Raw genomic sequence first — 19,501 nt, forward strand, 5'->3', positions numbered from 1 at the left:
TAAATATGCACCAATATATTAATATGTGAACTAAACATGATCTATTTATAGTGACATCCTTGAAATTTAATTTTAAGTCTAATCTTTATATCTTTATGAACAATTGTGTCCTTAAAATTTACAAACCAACTAGACATAATGGCAAGTGTGACTATATCTAGATCCCCAAAAGTGTGATATTGTTTGAAAAATTGTGATCTTTTAAAAGTAGTGTGATCTTTTTTCGCATTTTCTACTTTCCTTGAATTTCACTCCTCCTACTTCTAAACTTATGTTGGATTAAGACAATGTTTATGAACACCTTAAGGAACTTGCCATTTTAGCACGTAGAAGTGTTTTAACTTCTTCCTTGTGTCCTGATCATATCCCTTTGTGATTTTTTCATAACGGATAATTACAAAATAAAATGATGGCATATGAATGATAATGATTGCAAATATGTTTGTAATGTGAATTTATGCTACTTGATTCTTCTTGAATAATTGCTAAGAGATGTGATACTATAAATGATCCATGATCTTGTGAGAGTGCTATACAACTAATCTCTAAATAAATAATATTAAGTATTCCATTGAAAAATTTCACATATAAAATAATCAAATAAATCATATTTTAAATTGATTTGAGAAATAAGAAAACATAAAAAATAGAACCGAAATAACAATTTTTATTCAAAACATGAAAATAATTAAAAAAAAATTAAAACCAAACCACATAAAATAAAAAATCTGCAATTCATTCTTATTTTTCCCTCTCCTAATGATGAATCACTGGGTTGGTGTGATCGGAAACGAAACATCCATGATAAAAAAACTTACAAAGCGTAAACCATAAAACTTATATTTGGATTCATAGACCGTGAAAAACTAATTCCATCCACCACATGAAATAAGGCTGCAGTGCATCGAAGTTCTTGCCAAATGTTAGCGACTATTTTGTTATAATAATATAAGATATACCAAATAATTACATAGATATGTATAAGCAACATGCTATATATTGGTAAAGATGTGGGAAAAGTTAACAACATAAATGTCACAAAGGCTGCATGCATTGCTAGTGTGTCCACGTTGTTAGTACTTATCAAATTGCCATTTGTTTCATATCCAAAGTCATACTATATATTCTAGTCGGTTAGTATTACCGAATCATGCAGTCGGTACACACAGAGAAGTCAGTATGAATAGTCTAGTCGATTACAGAAGAAAGCAGTCACATAACGCAGTATTCACCGAGCTGTTTACCGAGTAATGTTTCATGGCTACTGAGTGGTAAAGTTAACTCACCAAGTTGATATTCACCGAGTGAAACGTTCTACCAGATACATTGAACCTGGACATGCACATGAAAACGTGTTACAAGATCAAGGCACATCTAACCGTTTTTGCATTCGAAATTGCACTAGGAGATTGTGTATGATTACAAGGTCAATCTAACCAATGAAATATTTTGTTTAGTTATTCATTTGAGAAATATTTTTGTAAGATCGAAGCAATGAATCAGATCACCGCTGTAAGAGATCTATTTATACAACATGATTTTAGGGTTAGAAAAAGAGATATACAAGAGATGTGAGATATGTGTGTGTATGCATGAAAGAAGACTGTTACAGAGACACAGAGAGGTCATCAAGAAGGTTATCAGTGAACAGTCGAAGAACAAAAGGGTTTACCGAGTTACAATATGGGTTACCGAGGTATGCTACAAGCTAGATAATCTTATTTTGAGCACATAGAATCTGCTATAACATTTCAGATGTAAAGATGCATATATTTGTAATGATTTTATTGTAATATTTTGAAGTTGTAAGAGAAACCTTTAACAGGGTAAAAGACTCTAACCAAGTCTATAAATTGTAAATCCTTTAACTAGGTGCAACATTTATATAGTGTTGTAAAATCCTTTAGTAAGGTAGATCTTACTGATCTTGATACTCCTAACAGGGTAAGCTATCAGAAATAGCTAAATGTAGCTCTAACCGAGCATTCTTTATTATTGTAGTCGCGAAGTTGTGGGTGCCATCCCCACCGCAATTTTTCTCTCTAACCAAGAGTTTCTGCATGACCAAAATATATGTGTTATAGAGTGAATCATGTATGATTGTTATCTGTTGATTTTAGTTTTATTTTATGTTACTGCACTATTCTGTTTATGCATAACAGTAAGGTTATTATCAAAGAAAAGTTTTGGAGTACTGATTCACCCCTTCCCTCTCAGTAAATTAGCTTTCCATATTGGGCCTATCACACATCTTGGTTTCTAAAATGCAAGAGCCAACAAAAAGGTAGAAAATTGTTATGTTATGGTTATGGTGATATTAATGAGGGTTTGAAATTTTTTTGTTGGATATTGTTGTAGACTATATGTATGCAATATAAGATTATTAAGGGGAGTGGTAGGTCTACCTCTTTCTTTTGGGAAAGAAAGAAAAGAAAGAAGGTGGTGGAGTTGACTTTTGTCAAAAAATTGAAAGTTTAGTTGCACTTGATGGTCTAGATTTTGTTTACTTTTCATTTCCACAAAACAATTTACTTTTGCACTTTTACACCAAGTTTACTTCATGTCAGTTTCAATTTCTTTACAATATTCTTCCATCTATATTGAAATTTATTGGTTGTTCACTATTGTTTGATCTATGCCATATTCATTTACCATTGTGATATAACTGATTTACTTAATATTTAAATAAAGATACTTTTGAATTATTCATACTAATAAAACTCAAATTAATTCCAACATTTGTAAGTTTTTAACATTTAAAATAGATTAAGATATGTAACTTGAACTATTTTAAAATACATTTATACCAAAACCTTTTTGTGTCTATACCAGTCACACTAATTAATAATAAATAAAAATTAATAAATAAAACAACTTTTAAAATCAGTCAGAGTAATTTATTGTTAGAGTTATCTTGTATTAGCTAATAATTATTTATTTAATTATTAGTCTATTATACTCTACGCTTAGCTAAACTTAGACATTTAATAATATACACATTATCCCTTTGCGGTTTCTTTAGGGTTGCACACTTTTAGGGTTGCTAATATCTTTTTATAAGGATTGTATTGTACTTTTTCATGTAACTATTTTATTCCCTCTTTGAATGATAATCTTTTTCTTCATAACCATTATTGTGTTTTGCCTCCAATCTTCTCTTGTGATAGGTATTTTGCTAACAGGTGTTCTTGGGATCTCCGAAGTTGTATTTTCTCATTTTCTTCATGGTATTAGAACCTACATTTGTTGCTACTTGTTCTTGATTTTTCAGAAGATTTTTTGTAGGCTAGGGTTTCAGTTTTTTCAAAGTTTTTTTTTAATTGGATATGGGGTAGTTGTTTTATTTCTGATTATTTTGGGCTCAAACAGACCTCACCGTTGAGCTCAAAATGCCCCTAAAACCCCATTTCCATATAAAATTTGTCAAATTTCGACAAATTTGGGTTATGGATTTTTTTTTTGGTTTTGCCTTTTTTGACACGAATTTCGAGAAAATTCATCAGAAAAATCATTAAAAACAATTTTGGAGAAGTTTGAACCAAAAAAGACCTCACCGTTAGCTTGCGAAGAGCATTACAAGTCATTTTGATATATAATTCGACCTATTTCAGTGATAAGGGTATTTGAGCCATGATTTTTTCATTGGCACGCTTTATGATGCACAAAAATCCATATGGTTGTACTTGCAAATGCGTCAGAAAATTTTCGTCAAAAAAATAAATAAATTATTTTTTATTTTTTTACCCTCTTTATGCCCTAAAAGAGGGGGTTTTTTTTTTTTTGCCGTAACTTGGTCATACAGAGGCATTTTTTCAAAAAAATTATATTACCAAAAAACCATTTTCGAGCTCTCTTCAGATCTGGAGGTTTGATCTTTTGATTTTTCTTTTTTGATGGTGTTTTTTGCTGTCAAAGCTAGAAGTTCCTTTTTGCACTCCGAGAGACATAACTTGAGCATCCAAACTCCATTTTTTGAAAACTTTATATCATTGAAAAACTTGTTCTGTGCACTTTCTATTCATATAAGTTTTCTTTTTAGATTTTGCTCCAGGTACGTTTTATTCAGTTTTTTTCTTTTTAGCACTGGTGAATATCTTGGATCTTTCAAGTTCTGGGATCTCTTTCTTTGAGTAGGATGTCTCGTCTCTAGTTGTTCTTTATGTATTTCTAGCCTTATGTCTCTTCTGATATTTGTATACATCATTTTGTAAGCATTTCTTTTTTTTTCAAACACACTAAGATAAAGTGCCACTATGCATTGTATACTTGAGATCTTACACATCTTGTGCTTTATTGTACATGCACTACATTATAAATTGCCATGGGGGGGTTGATGTTTGCCTTTATTTGCCATCTACCTTTGTCATGTGAGTGTTCCTTCCATGACATTAGCCTCATGATGTGTGTCAAGTGAGTGTTCCTTCCACGACACTATGTACTTTCTCTGCACCTTAGATCTTCTTGGTTCTTCGTCATGTAGTTCTTGTTGGCCGTTCTTTTCAGTGTACCTGTCCCTCTCCCTTGTCAACATTATGGAGGGGTTTCTCCTATTGTTGTAATGCTTCCTTCGTTCGTTGGATCAACTCTTCAGGCTTTGGTGTTTTATGCCATTTGTATCTTCGAGTTCAATTGTTTGCCTTTGTTTGCCATCTGATTCGAGTAGTGTTATTTGAAGGCACTCAGACGGATTACAATCTTCTCTACCCGATCATCTTCTATTTCAGTGGAGGTTCTTCAGATCGACAGTTATTCTTCGACAACGTTTGCAGGTTCTTCATGCTTCAGTGATTCTTCTCCTCTTCCCTTGTTCTTATCTTTTTGGAACATTCTTGTTTGGAGGCTTTTTCAATCCTTCATTTGCTTTTTCCCACGTGGTTTTTTCTATTTCTCCAGTTCATAGAGATTTGGTTGTGATTGGGTACCTCATCAGGCCTTGTTGCCGGGACCCAAATTTTTTTGTCTTCTCATGTAGTTGCATTTTTTTTGCTTCATGCATTTAGTTTTTTTAGCTACTCCCTAAGTTCATCTTAAAGGGGGGGGGAGGGGGGGTGTTAGAGTTATCTTGTATTAGCTAATAATTATTTATTTAATTATTAGTCTATTATACTCTACGCTTAAGCTAAACTTAGGCATTTAATAATATTGTAGGTATTTAATAAATACACATGATCCCTTTAGGGTTTCTTTAGGGTTGCTAATATCCTTTTATAAAGATTGTATTGTACTTTTTCATGTAACTATTCTATTCCCTCTCTAAATGATAATCTTTTTCTTTAGATTCATTATTGTGTTTTATCTTCAATCTTCTCTTGTGACAGGTATTTTGCTAACATGTGTTCTTAAGATCTTTGAAGTTGTATTTTCTCAACTTCTTCATTTATAATAAATAAAAACTAATAGGGAAGATAACTCTCAAAATAAATAATCAATAATTTTTTTTTATGTATAATCCATCAATATATATTATACAACAATTTAAAAATTAAATTGATCTAAAAAAATTATTTTACCTAATAAAAAATGACATCTAAAAAGTGATTATAAAATAATTTACTATGAAATATTAAAAAAATATATAAGTATTTAAATATTAAAAAAATGAAAAAAATCATTAATAATTTCCAAACAATTAAAACTCATTATTTTAGTATTCTTTTGAAAAAACAAATTATTTTTTATTAAAATTGAAAATTATTCAATTTAACCATTTGAACCAACACATAAAATGATTCTGCAATTTTAAAAAAGATTCAAAATAACTAAATAATAAAATTATCTATGTCTATACCAATAATAAAATAACTAATTATTAAAATTATAAATAAAAGCACTAAATAATTTTTTTTTAAATTATAATTAGTTGCTCACAAAGTATATACATGGTCATGCTTATTTCTCAATTCTTCAAAGTTTAGGAGCAAATTTACCTGATTTTTATTTGAATTCTATTTTAAGTAACAGAAAAATTAAAAAAACAAGTTTTAAAATCAAGTTCAAGAAAGCAAAACAAAAATCGATGCCACCGAGAGAGAGTCGTTGATTGCAATTAACAGCGGGCAGCTCGTATAGTTGGAGTTGGTATTTACGTTGCCCAACACTCAGCTACCACCATGCTTTTTCTCCATTCCAATTCTCCAGCTTGAATTCAAATTACATTGCATTTACATGCATTAAGAAGTATTGCAACGAGCAGATCCAGCTATCACAATGGCTTCTTCTGTGGCATTTTTTCCTTCAATGGGCTTCTCCACCATTCGTCCCTGCAACACCCACAAAAGAATCTCTACAAAACAATTCTCGCTTGGAGTAAGAATGGAAGCTGTGGACACATCTAATTATGCTCACAAGGACTCTTCTGTTTCCACATTAAAGCCCTCAGAGTTGTTGGAGTCCAAGGCTAGCCCTCCTTACCCCGGAGGGATGGGTCCGTATACCGGGCGCGATCCAACAGTGAAGAAGCCAGAGTGGCTGAGACAAAAAGCCCCTCAAGGACCAAGGTACGAAGAACTAAAGAGCTCCTTGTCTTCATTGAAGCTCAACACCGTTTGTGAGGAGGCACAGTGCCCTAATATTGGAGAGGTATGGTGTCCGCAAATTTGTGGAACTATTTTTTTTTTAATTCATTTCTTCAATTTTGAATTGGTTATGTTTTATTTAGGATCCCAGACATTGCTAATCAATGTTTAATTTTCTATGTTTTTGGTTGACATTTTTTATGTTTTGTTTTTGGGTTTATAATTTGTCCTTTGATGAGAGATAATGGTTCTACATTTGTACAATCTGATTCATCAAACCCTTGAACATAGCTGCCTTACCATGGCAGGTTCCTTAATAGCAGCACATTAGAAAGGTGCCTTTCTTAACAGAGGCACACGATTAAGGTGCCTGCCTGCCTTGACGTTAATGCCCTATCTCTTGATGCCTAGGCCCGCCTGCTGTAACTTTTTATGCCCTATCTTATGATGCCTATGCCTGCTTAAATTTAATTGCCTCATCGATGTGGCTGCCTGACTTTATGCTCTCACCTTAGCACTGTGCCTGCCTTAGCACAACTGCCTTATCATGATGTAGGCTGCCTTAGTGCAGGCGTGACCATTTGTGTCATTGGCCCACTTTAATGTCATAAAGGAGTTTTGAACTTGAGTCATGCTTTTTGTGACTGCACCCCTAATTATGGTCGACAGCAGTGGCTTGCGCCTGATCAATGCTTGTTATTTGTTTAGTTTTAAAAGGAGTAATTCTACATATTTAGACTTCTTTTATGTGGTGAGGGAGATTTGAACCTGGATTACAGCTCTTATGAGTGCAACTCAGATTTAAAAATAAATAAAAATCCTGATCAATTCTTGTTACTTATTAGTTTTATGAAGTACAATTCCATAGATCTATGCCACTTCAATACGGAAAGGTGATGGGAATTTAAACTTGGATTGTGCTCTTGAGACCACCCCAATTCTGTTAGACTGTCACCCTTTGGACCTTATCAATGCTTGTTATTTGATTTAGGTTTGAAAAGCACAGCTCCATAGATTAGGTTGCTTTAATGTGGTGAGGACTGAGGAGGATTTGCACTAGCATCATTCTTAAAATTTCACCCCCAATTTTGTTAGATACAGCCCCTTGGACCTAATCATTGCTTGCTATTTGATTAGTTTTGCTAGATATATCAAACTCCAGCAAACTAGAACTTTTATAGGTAAACAGGTTTTCAACTAATGTTAATTGGTCTTGAAGACAGTAAGAGAGATATGAATCTGGTTGGTGCTCTCACAAGTGTGCCCTAAATTGTTTTAGATCACTATTTCCTCGAATTAGACAATGCTCGCTATTTGATTAGATGTGGAAAGAAGAATGGCATGCATTTAGGCTGTTTTAGGGTGGTGAAGAGTATTTGAATCTGGTTCACACTCTTATAATTTCACCTTCTATTCTGTTAGATCACAATTTCTTTGTACCTGATCAATGCTTGTTATTTGATTAGTTTTGGAGAGTACAATTCTGTAGTTTGATAGACAAATAATGTCCCAGTAAGGCAAGATTGCTTTTGAATTAATAGGAACATAATCAATGTAATTTATTTGGGGTTGAAAAAGAAAATGTAAATTTAGAAAAATATGATATTTCATTGAAAATTTTTAATTTGACAGAAAAGCACAACTTTTGTTTGGAGACTTGTGATTTGATGACTTTGTGTGGAGGGTTTGAGAAAACTGCTTGTGGTTATGATTGACAGTGCTGGAATGGAGGAGGAGGAGCAGGGGGGGAGGGAGATGGCATTGGTACTGCGACCATAATGCTTCTTGGAGATACATGCACACGAGGTTGCCGATTTTGTGCAGTGAAAACTAGTAGAAACCCTTCTCCACCAGATCCAATGGAACCTGAGAATACTGCGAAAGAAATAGCTAGCTGGGGGTTAGTCTTTATTTGTTTTTATCTCATGTCTTTTTCTTTTTTTGCTTATAAGCTTCTTGAAACACGCCTCTTGAGGAGCTGTTCACTTCTTTTTTGCTTTAGGATATGTGTTCTGCCAAAGTTACCTGGGACTTTCATCTGGTCTCATTACTTTTATTCACATGCCATTCAGTTTTTGAAGAATGCATTTGGAGTGAATTCCTATTGGGTGTTATGAATCTCTGCCCAATTTATGACTGAACAACAGCCCTATGGACATGTTCCTTCATATTTAAGTATTAAATGTTTATCATTGTGAATTGGATTCTCGCTCGGACATGTGAGACTTAGATACCCTTTTTAATTGATTATTAGTGTTTGTTATTTAATCAGTAAATTGTGGTCTTGGGGACCATTCCCTTTATATTATAATATCAGAAAATTACAAACGTTGGGGAAAGCTTCCCATATACAAAAGCAGGTTATAGATAGCAAAAAATCTCGGACATGCTTTAGTGATTTTAGATATTTCTTAGTAATCCTCCTAACTGTCAATTATTCTATTATTAACATAGACAGCCTAGACATGCCCAGTATTCACTCCTCGTCAGAACAGTCTAGAAGGAAATCCAAGCTTGCATGATACCCGCATCTACTAGACCCAGGACTTAATTTATGAAGTTCAGTCCTTAAGCTGCCTTCATCTTATTGATTATTAGTGTTAAAGACCACGTTTCTTTACAATATACACAAGTAAATCACATTGGGACTTAAAATCACTTCCAGTTGGCAATTCACATTCACTAGCCACCATCAACAATTTTTGGATTTGTAAAATTACAAATTTTGGGCGTTGTTCTCTGATGGTGTTACAAGAGTTGTGGACCCCTAATGATTCCTGATTATTATGATGTTTAAATGCTTGTTTGGCTGATCAATATAACCATGAAAAATATGTAATCTGGGATATGATACTTTGCTGCTTTTTGGACTGGCACTTGTTTTCAGTGATTCCAAGTGTTATTTTTGTAGTTAAGCCCTGGTGGTCTATCATTTGTCCTGTTGGTTATGTAATGTGTATGCAGTCTGCTCTTTTGGTTGATATGGCTCATATTGTGTAACCTGTTCTCTTCATATATACATTATACATACACATTTGTGTATACATGTATATATATTTGTGTGTACCTATTACAATTTACATATATGTGTATATACATGTATATATATATATATATACATATATACATATATACATATATATGTATGCATGTATATGCATATACACGTGTGTGTGCGCGTGCGTATATATATCTATATATATCTACACACACACACACACACATATCTATCTATCTATCTATCTATCTATCTATCTATCTATCTATCTATCTATCTATCTATCTATCTATCTATATATATGTATGTATGTATGTATGCATGTATGTATTTTTCCTTTAAAATATAGCAATCGAAATCCTTGAAATGATAACTTTGTGTCATTTTTAAAAGGAAGAAAAAGAGCATTCAGTCTTTCAAGAAAAGCAAGTCATAGGCTAAAAGCATATACACTTAAGCTGGAACAGAAATCCACATGCCTTTTCTAACTGTCGCCTGAAAGCCTTTGTCTTCACTCTGTCACCATTTCTTTTCCTTTATCTTTTCTCTTTAACGTTATAGATGCATATTGAAAATTTTGGAGTTCATTCTGGTCATTTTAATCAAGCATGGAAGTTATTGCCTCAATTGCGTTTTCATTTACTTATAAAGCTGATAGGCACAATCAATGTTCGTGTGAGAGGTTGGACATGCTTCACAAGACAATACTTGTAGTATCTAAATAACAGAGAGTCAGAGACCAGGATAGATTATATTTGACAGTAAGATGCCCTATACATAGGGTCATATAAAAACTTGAACTATCAATAAGCAGTGTGCATGTATGGAATCTGTCCTGTATTAATTTTAGTAAATGAAACAAGTGAATTTTAAATTGTGTAATATGTTTGCGGTTTGAACTTGAAGAACTTGACAATGGAAAATGTCTGTTATCAATGCCTAAAGGTGATTTTGTCCTTTGTATTTTTAAACTATCCAACTGATTAGAAAATGGTACACATGTACTGGATTTTCACTACACAAGAATATCTATCCTACCAGTGGATGTATAAAATAAAGTTCCTTATTACTAGCACTAGAATGTTTTTGGAGGTTTCTTAAACCACAATGCTCCTGGATCAGTATTTTTGATTTGGACACTGCCAAATTGATGCCAAGACACCTGTATCATCCAAACTGGGCATATTGTTTATTCAGCTGATCAATCATGTGTTTTACTTTCAAACTTGTCTTTGTTTCTCTTTCTTCTTTCTTGGCCATTCTAATTACAAAGCAGTCTTAGCTTGAATTAATTTACATTTAGCTAACCTAGCCTTCCTCCTTGTTAGGGTTGGGTATGTTGTTTTGACAAGTGTAGATCGAGATGACATCCCAGATGGTGGCAGCAGCCATTTTGCTCGTACTGTGAGCACTCTGAAGGTAAGCTTACTGCAGCTGAGCTTATTGTATTTGTCAACATTAGAAAATTTATGCTAATTCTTTTTAATATGTTTTTATGTACTTCTCATCTTATTTCAGTGTTTTTTGGAGTTCAAACTGTTTCTTTATTTGTGAATTATTATAATGGTAGATTGAATAGCCTTTTCTTTTTTTTGTTGCAGGAACTTAAGCCAGAGATTCTTATTGAGTGTTTAACATCTGATTTCAGAGGTGATCTAGATGCAGTTGCAATGGTTGTTAAGTCTGGGCTAGATGTATTTGCCCACAATGTTGAAACAGTAAAACGGCTTCAACGGATAGTAAGAGATCTAAGGGCAGGGTAAGGAACCCATCTATTTTGCTTTCTTGATAATGTAGTAGTTCCATAAAATTGCTTATTTGGGTTTAGTGGTAACCTTCTCCTTGACTTATGAGAATATGAGTTACATTTATGTCTTGATTTTGTATGATGGTTGGGTTGGTACATTACAAAATGAATGGATTATAAAATTTATATGTTAGAGTACTGGTTTTTGAAGGATATTATATGCCAATTGATATGCTTTATTTCTACTAAGCATGAGTGTTGACATCTTAAGGAAATGAATTAGTACAATCAATCAAATGAATCCAAAATTATTTTAATCAAAATATTAGTTAATGTTAAGTACACCATGTCACTCCATTTTTCCCAGTTGAACGTTACCATAGAGTGTAAAAGAGGACATGATGATTAATATCTGGATAATTTGGACTTCTCAGTAATTTCAGAAAATAGCCACTTAAGTTCTGAGAACTTTTTACAGGAATAGCCCTCAATGTAATGTCCCCTGTTAGGATCATTTCCTAATTTACCCTAGAATCACAAATTCAGTAGATAAGGAACAAAATATATTTAGGAATGCACAATTGCCTACTTTAAATCTTGATTTAAATCCAAGCACTTTATAATTATCAAAGTCTGCTGACTTCTCTTACTAATTTTTGCAATTGGATCTCTCTTTCTTATTCATCTGACTTCTTTTTGTCTGCTGTAATGATGTATTTATATCTGCTGCAATAATATATTTATGTCCGCTCTGACTTTCTGGTTTTATGCCAAGGGTTACTTTTCATTGGCTGATCCATTATGGATGTCTTTCCTGAATTTAAATTTAGATTTCTTAATTTATTCTATGATCTTATTCTGCTCTGGATCTGTTTTATCTCTGGACCGCTGCTCCTCATTACACTTCACAAACTCTTCTTATACCTTCACCAAGGTAGGCAACCCTTTGGAGGGATATGATGCCTTCCCAATTGAGATGACTCTTCCTTATTTTATACCCCTTTCAATGCATCTTTTAACGGCAGACTTGGGCCCTCCATAAGGGGTTGGCCCCATTAAATCCACAAAGATTTATTATTTATTTAGAGAATTGAATCCTCAAGGTGGGACACTAATCACCAAGGGTTGGCCAGCACTGTAAACCCTGAGTCATCCCTTTAAAAATATATAATTATTTTTTTATTAGCCGTTGATCTCTTTTCAATCAGGTCAGCCCTCCTTAAAGAAATCACTGTTCTTAACTAGGTTGGCCTTAAATAATTATGGCCCATATTTATTACTTATTTAGGGTCGTCCTTGCATATATTTGTTCCATCTTGGCTCGACGCGGATCATCCTTGAGCTATGAATATCATATAAATCAATGTAATCAAGTAGATAGACACAAGTTTTGGCAAGTAAGATGGAGATAGAAGATCCGAAGTTGGCTTGCATTCTTGCTTGAGCCCGGATACTGTGTTGGAGCATGCTTGTAATTAGGTCTGTGTGCTGAATCTTGTAAGTCTGGATGTTGCTGGCTAGTTGTATTTGAATTCTTGATATTATATAAGTCTGATTCTGCATTGCCTCCATCGCATTGAGTTGTTTGTGTTGTGTTTCAATTGTTGCATGGTCTGGACTGTTCTCTTTGAGGACTCTACTGCTGTGACTGCACCAAGTGGTATCAGAGTGAGTTTTCATTCTGGAGATTGCAGAGTCATGTAAGAATTTTGTTGTGGGGTGGCAGATTGCGGATCCGACATGCAACTGCAGAGGACTTGTGTAAAGATGGCCTGAAGAGGAAATGTTAGAGGTGGCGGAGCGCGTGGAAATGTAGACCTTGCTGTGATGGAAATGTTGAGAGGAATTGCAACCTGATTGGAAGCTGTTGAAACAACCCATAGAAGAGGTCGACATGTTGAAGATGTGAGCAATGATGGAGAAGAAGTGGGAGTAGGAGAAGTAGGAGCAAATCCACCGGTGAACGATCCAGATGAAGAGAAGTTCATAAGAGCCTTGACAAGAGTGAATACCAGACCACATTTTAACGCACCGGATTGTGATGGCAAGTTAGATTCAGATGAATTGCTCAATTGGATTACGGAGATGGAAAAGTATTTCGATTTTTAGAACACTACCGAAGACAAGAAGGTGAAATATGCTTGTACTAAGTTGTGTCTCTTTGGTGGGAACATTTGCAGGTAGATAGACAGAGAAGAGGTAAAGAGAAGATTAAATCTTGGGAGTAGATGGTTAAAAAGTTGAAATCAAAGTTCATGCCTGTCGATTATCAAGTAAATCTGTTCTAGAAGTTGCAGAACCTGAAGTAGAAGGAATCTAGTGTGAAGGAGTATATTGAAGCATTCTACAAGTTGAATATCAGATCCGGACATACTGACAATGAGATTGAACAAGTTGCTAGATACCTGAATGGTTTGTGGATGTCTATATAGGATGAACTCAGTCTAATCAAGTTGCAGAGTGTTGAGGAAGCTTATCAATATGCCCTAAAAGTAGAAGAGAAGCTGAACAAAAGACATAAGTAGAAGCAAAGAGGTAGAGGAGGAAGATTTTAGGGAGGAAGATTTCAAGGAGGAAGGACTTATACCAGAGGAAGAGGACCCTGTGTGGATTAGAACAAAGACAAGGAAGCTAGTAGAGATGGTAGTTCATACCGGAGAGATGACAAAAATTTGTACTAGAGAAGAGAACCTGATGGTTACCAGAATGAGGGTTATGAAAAGGAAGACAAAAGACAGGATAAGAGAGCATTTAGAGGAACCTTCTTTAAGTGCGGAGGACATCGTGCTTTTGAATGTAAGATGGCAAAAAATAGTAAAAGAGCAGCATTGGTGGAAGAACCTACTGGATCAGCTATCAGATTGAAGGATGGAGAATAATTGGTGATGAGGAGAGCATTGTGCCACACCGGAGATGATCAGGAGTCTTTGCAGAGGAGGAATTTGTTCAAGACAAGATGCAAAGTAGCCGGCAAGTGTTGTGAAGTTATAATTGATAGCGGTAGTTCATATAACCTTGTTTCAGAGGAGATGGTGACTAAGCTGAATTTGGAGAGATTAAAGCACCTTAAGCCTTATCAGATAGCATGGATTTAGGATGATCATAAGATACTGGTAAGTGAATAGTGTATGGTAAAATTGAAGATTGGATCTTATCATGATGAAGTTTTGTGTGATATTATGCCTATGGATATATATCATATCTTGTTGGGTAGTCCTTGGCAGTATGATAGACATGCAATACATGATGGAAGGGAGAACATATAGTTTGTACAAGTGCTAGGATTTGTTTGGTGGATGGAAAGAAATTCCTATATGGGATGAGACATGAGAATGTGTGTTTTGCTTTAGTTCCTAAGAAGACTGAAAATCTAGAGCATGAAGAAGAACAACCGAAGGAGATAAAATAATTGTTGACAAAATATAGAGACATTGTTTCGGATAATGTACTTGATGGGTTACCGCTTGTGAGAAGTATCAGTCATTGCATGGACTTGATTCTCGGAGCCAGTTTGCCTAATAAAGTAGCACACTGGATGACACTAGCAGAAAATGAGGAGTTGAATAGACAAGTACAAGAGTTGTTGTAGAATGGTTTGATTAGAGAAAGTTTGAGCCCTTGTGCAATTCCAGCAGTATTAGCACCAAGAAGAATGGAGAATGGAGGATGTGTACCGACTCTAGAGCAATAAACAAGATCACAATGAAGTACAAATTTCCCTTGCCTAGGATGGATGACATAATGGATTGTTTAAGTGGAGCCAGATACTACTCAAAGATAGACTTGAAAAGTGGATACCATCAGATCAGAATCAGAGAAGGAGATGAGTGGAAGACAACATTCAAGACAAATGAAGGACTGTATGAATGGTTGGTGATGCCTTTTGGACTGACTAATGCACCGAGTACTTTCATGAGGTTGATGAATGAGTTATTGAAGAAATTAATGGGTAAGTTTGTTATTGTGTACTTAGATGACATCTTGATTTTCAATAAGACAAAAGAAGAACATATGTTGCATTTGAGACAAGTTTTGCAGAGATTGAGAGAAGAGAAGTTGTTGATAAACATTAAGAAGTGCAGTTTCATGAAGGAAGAATTAGTCTATTTGGGATTTGTGATATCTGCGGATGGATTGAAGATGGATCTTGAAAAGGTAAGAGCAATTGTTGAATGGCTTACACTGAAAAGCATTGGGGAGGTAAGATAATTTCATGGATTGGCTAGTTTCTACCGGAAGTTCATTAGAAATTTCAGTTCAATTTGTAGTCCTATGACAAAAGCAATGAGAGGAGATAGGAAGGATTTTAAGTGGACATCTAAAGCAAATAGGAGTTTTGAGTTGTTGAAGCAGAAGGTGACAAAGCAGCCTGTGTTGACTTTACCAAATTTTAGCAAAGTATTTCAGGTGAATTGTGATGCAAGTGGGAACGCAATTGGAACAATGTTAAGTTAGGAAGGACGACCGGTAGCATATTTTAGTGAGAAATTGAATGATGCCAGAAGGAGATATTGAGTGTATGATCAAGAGTTTTATGCCATAATTCAAGCATTGAATAAGTGGAGACATTATTTGTTGCCCAAGGAGTTTGTGTTGTATACCTGTTGATGTGTGTTTTATGCACATATTTCAGAATAAAATACTAAGGTAATTTACCCTCTCTTGAACAAAATCACCTTAGATGCTAAGGGTAAGATCAACTAAAATGATTCCAAGGTTTCTACATGTCAGATCTTGACGAGTGGTAACTCAATGGTCGATGTGAGTTGTTGTGTTCACTTGGGGACTTACACAAATGTTCGAATTATCTTCTTAGATCATGAAATATGTGGAATAGGTGTGTTGACAACTTAGGATTTAGCAATGTAGCTACGAACTCAATTCTAACAAGACTTATTAAAAAAGGGGGACAAAAGGAATAGGGTTCGGGAAATCTATTCTAAGCCTAGGAATGTAGGAAATGATGAACAAATTTAGTGGAATCGAACTAGGCAAGATCTCACAAACAGGTATTGACACAAGCTTAGTGCAATCATCTAAGGTATACTTATGGATTTTCAAACTATTACCATCAAACGTTGACACCATCCAAGTTGATGCTTGTCAAGGGATGCATAATAATTGAAGTTAAGCGTACTCAAATTTCCAGTTGACCACACAAGGCGCACTTACCAGCGGCAAGAGGCTAGTGGTATGGATTAAGGATTCCACACAAATATACTCAACAAATCTTCCATTCAATCTAACAAACATGAAAACAAATTCTAATCCAAAATTCTAATCTAACTTGGAGGAATTGAGAACCATGAATGCAAAAACAACATTTGAAGAGCAAAATCACCAACAAATTGAACAATGATTTAGATTCAAATAGCTGCAGCATATACCAACAATTCTACAAAAACTCCCTCTTACAAACGAGAGACAATGAGGTATATATAGAGTCTCATACAAAAATGGATGGCCAAGATTAAAACTAAATGAAGGGCTAGGGTCATGCCAAGAAAACCCTAGAATTGCCCTAATTAGGGTTTATATAAAAAATGGTGCCACAAACATATGGCCCAATAGAAAGATACCTAGTCATCAAATAGGAAATTTTCAAGAAGATTCCTCCCTGCATCTCTATCTTCTAGCATACTCCAAGAATCTAACCTATACATAATCTAACTCCTCCATGGAAATGCTAGGTAAGGTATCCTGCTGTAAATCAATCACACCCAACGCATCCGACCAAGCATTCAAAGCGTTCTCTCAACTGAAATAGGGAATGTCATGGCTGTCCTATGCTTCTCTTTCTGAATGGAATCAAACTCTAGAAGCTGTCTCACCACTTCCAACAAGATCATTCTATCGGAAGGATACCTAGGAAGTGTGTAGGGTTTGGATTGAAATCCATGAATCCTAAGGTACGTGAAAGTGGGAAAGTGAATATACCATGATCCGTATTTCTCTATCAACTCCGTTGCCTCTTTGGACAACCTCCTGTGGATTCTGCCTTGCAACATCCGCATGATGTACATTGTGAATAAATCATTCACTCTCTTATAATCTTCAATTCTATACATGTTTAGCCGTGGATAGCACTCATAACTCCTGAATTGTCCTTGCCCATTCCCGACTTCACCTTTGCATTTCAATCCTTTGTATGTAACAAACCGTGCAAGCAGGTATACCAAGTAGGAAGTCATGGTGAATGACTTGGACCGCTCTACATTCCTTAGCTGAAAGTCCAGATTGTCACTTATGATTTTAGACCAATTTATCAATGTTCCTCTAAGACAATCCTGGATGAAATAGAACATCCATCCATTGTATATTGCACCTTGCGACATCCCCATCACTCGGTTAAGTAGGAATACTAAATCACTATATTCCTCTTTGAAGTCTGTGCACATGAGTGTCTTGGGAGCCTTGGAATGATGAGGCCTAGGCTCGATCAGCCACTCCTTATTCACCATGTTGTTACACGCATCCATCTTCTTCTTATATGGGTCTTCATATTCTTCTTTAGTTACATCCTTCATGTCTGCTCCACATGGAATTCCAAACATTTCAGCAATCGCACCCTCAGCAAGGTAGGCAATGACAACACCCTTGGGAGTCTTGATCATTCGGGAGCAAGGATCATAACATCGTGCACACTCCAGGATAAGCTCACTGTACTGTATGGACTGTGGAAATACAACGGCTTGAAAAATGCCACTCTTCATAATGTTCACATAGGTTGGGGAAGGAATCTGGCTTCCAACTCCGAACATCCGTTGTCGCATCTGGTTCAGGTTTAGGAAATGCATGTTTGTGTCCGTAATCTCCTTCCATTTGGATGACATCTTGGATTCTGGATAGAATCTAGTCTCAAGTATCGTCTGTTGTTCTCTCCTTTCCTTAAGTCCAGACTTTGACATCGCACCTGTACGAAGCTTGAAGTTAGAACTTAGGAAAATATAATATTCTTAATAAAATTCCTGACTTCTTAATGACTTAGACTAATTAGAGTATGGAAATCAGGAAAATAATCCACACTCCAGGTAGACTTCAACAATTTAAATACAAAATGTGACAAGGTTAGGGTATGAAACCCTCATGAAATCAACACCTCGTTATACTTAGAAATTTTGTGCAAATTAAAGTGCAAAGGAGTATACCGGATTAACAATGACTAAGGAAGGATGTGAAAGGTTGTGTTTTCACACAATTATGTCTGAGGACACCTTCCGCAGTCAACAATGACTGCCAACAAATCTGAAGAGAACCTGCAACTAGTACAAAGTAACCTCTCAAAACTTGTTGCAATCATTCAAAATATGCACAAATTTGATAAAAATCAATCATGATGGCGAAAGCAATCAAACTCGGGAACATAGGTATGGCTGGCAAAAGTTAAGTCTTTTGAGGATAAGCAACCAAAATGAAGTTGCAGACCTGTGACAGCTCTCAAATGGTCTGAGGATTGACTGAAAATGATCCCCAAAATGCCTCTGAGTGTATATCGCCTAAATTGTGGTTGGCTGGGCAATAAAGTATAAGTCTGAAAATCGATGATCAGCCAACAATGGAGATCACACCAGCTGTAACAATGGCGTCAAGACTCAGATCTGAAGTAATCATAGCAGGTAGGGAACAATGGCAGCCACCAAGCGTGAAGGCAATCCACCAAAATATGGCACCAAACACTTGCAAAACCAATATTGAAGTTTTCCAACTATGGCGCCAAAACACACAAGTCTGAAAATGTCTCAAATGCACTCCAATCTGCCAACTCAAGTCTGAGAACAGCGAGGAGGGCAGCATCAAGGAAAATCTCCTTAGTTGGAAGTGGAAACCCCAAACACAAAAATCGCCCTCCTTAGCAAAATCACGAACTTCACCAAAATGGCGTCATCTCTCCAAAAATCGTGGTACCAAAGTCATCAATGGCAGCCACCAAAAGTTGCCAAGCTGAAAAAATAGATGGCAATGAGGAAAAAAATGGCAGCAAGAATAGTCTTCAATCAATCACTTCACTTGAACACTTCTTCCAAAATCGCCAACTAGAGAGAAAATCGCGCTTGCATGTATATGCTTGGCAAACTTAACAATAAAATAATGCTGGATCTCTCTCTATTTGAACTTACTTTCATCATCAACTCTCACCACACAAGCAATATGGGATAAAATACTTGTTTTTATAATTGCCTGGTAGAAACGATTTCCTTCTAGAAGGTTGAAAACATTAAATGCTCATTGTAAATCATTAAT

General features: G+C 35.3%; 1 protein-coding gene across 1 annotated transcript in view; it reads left to right on the forward strand.

Moving 5' to 3' along the window:
- The first annotated feature begins 5,989 nt into the window (after positions 1-5,989).
- LOC131032907 (lipoyl synthase, chloroplastic) overlaps positions 5,990-19,501 on the forward strand; it is a 49,818-nt gene continuing 36,306 nt past the window's right edge. The window contains exons 1-4 of the mRNA XM_057964008.2: positions 5,990-6,579; positions 8,234-8,415; positions 10,842-10,932; positions 11,115-11,272. Coding sequence (XP_057819991.1) covers positions 6,208-6,579; positions 8,234-8,415; positions 10,842-10,932; positions 11,115-11,272 — 803 coding nt within the window. The 5' untranslated portion in view covers positions 5,990-6,207. The remainder of the gene's footprint in view (positions 6,580-8,233; positions 8,416-10,841; positions 10,933-11,114; positions 11,273-19,501) is intronic.

The sequence above is a fragment of the Cryptomeria japonica genome, chromosome 4, assembly GCF_030272615.1.
Source record: "Cryptomeria japonica chromosome 4, Sugi_1.0, whole genome shotgun sequence".
Classification (NCBI taxonomy): Eukaryota; Viridiplantae; Streptophyta; class Pinopsida; order Cupressales; family Cupressaceae; genus Cryptomeria; species Cryptomeria japonica.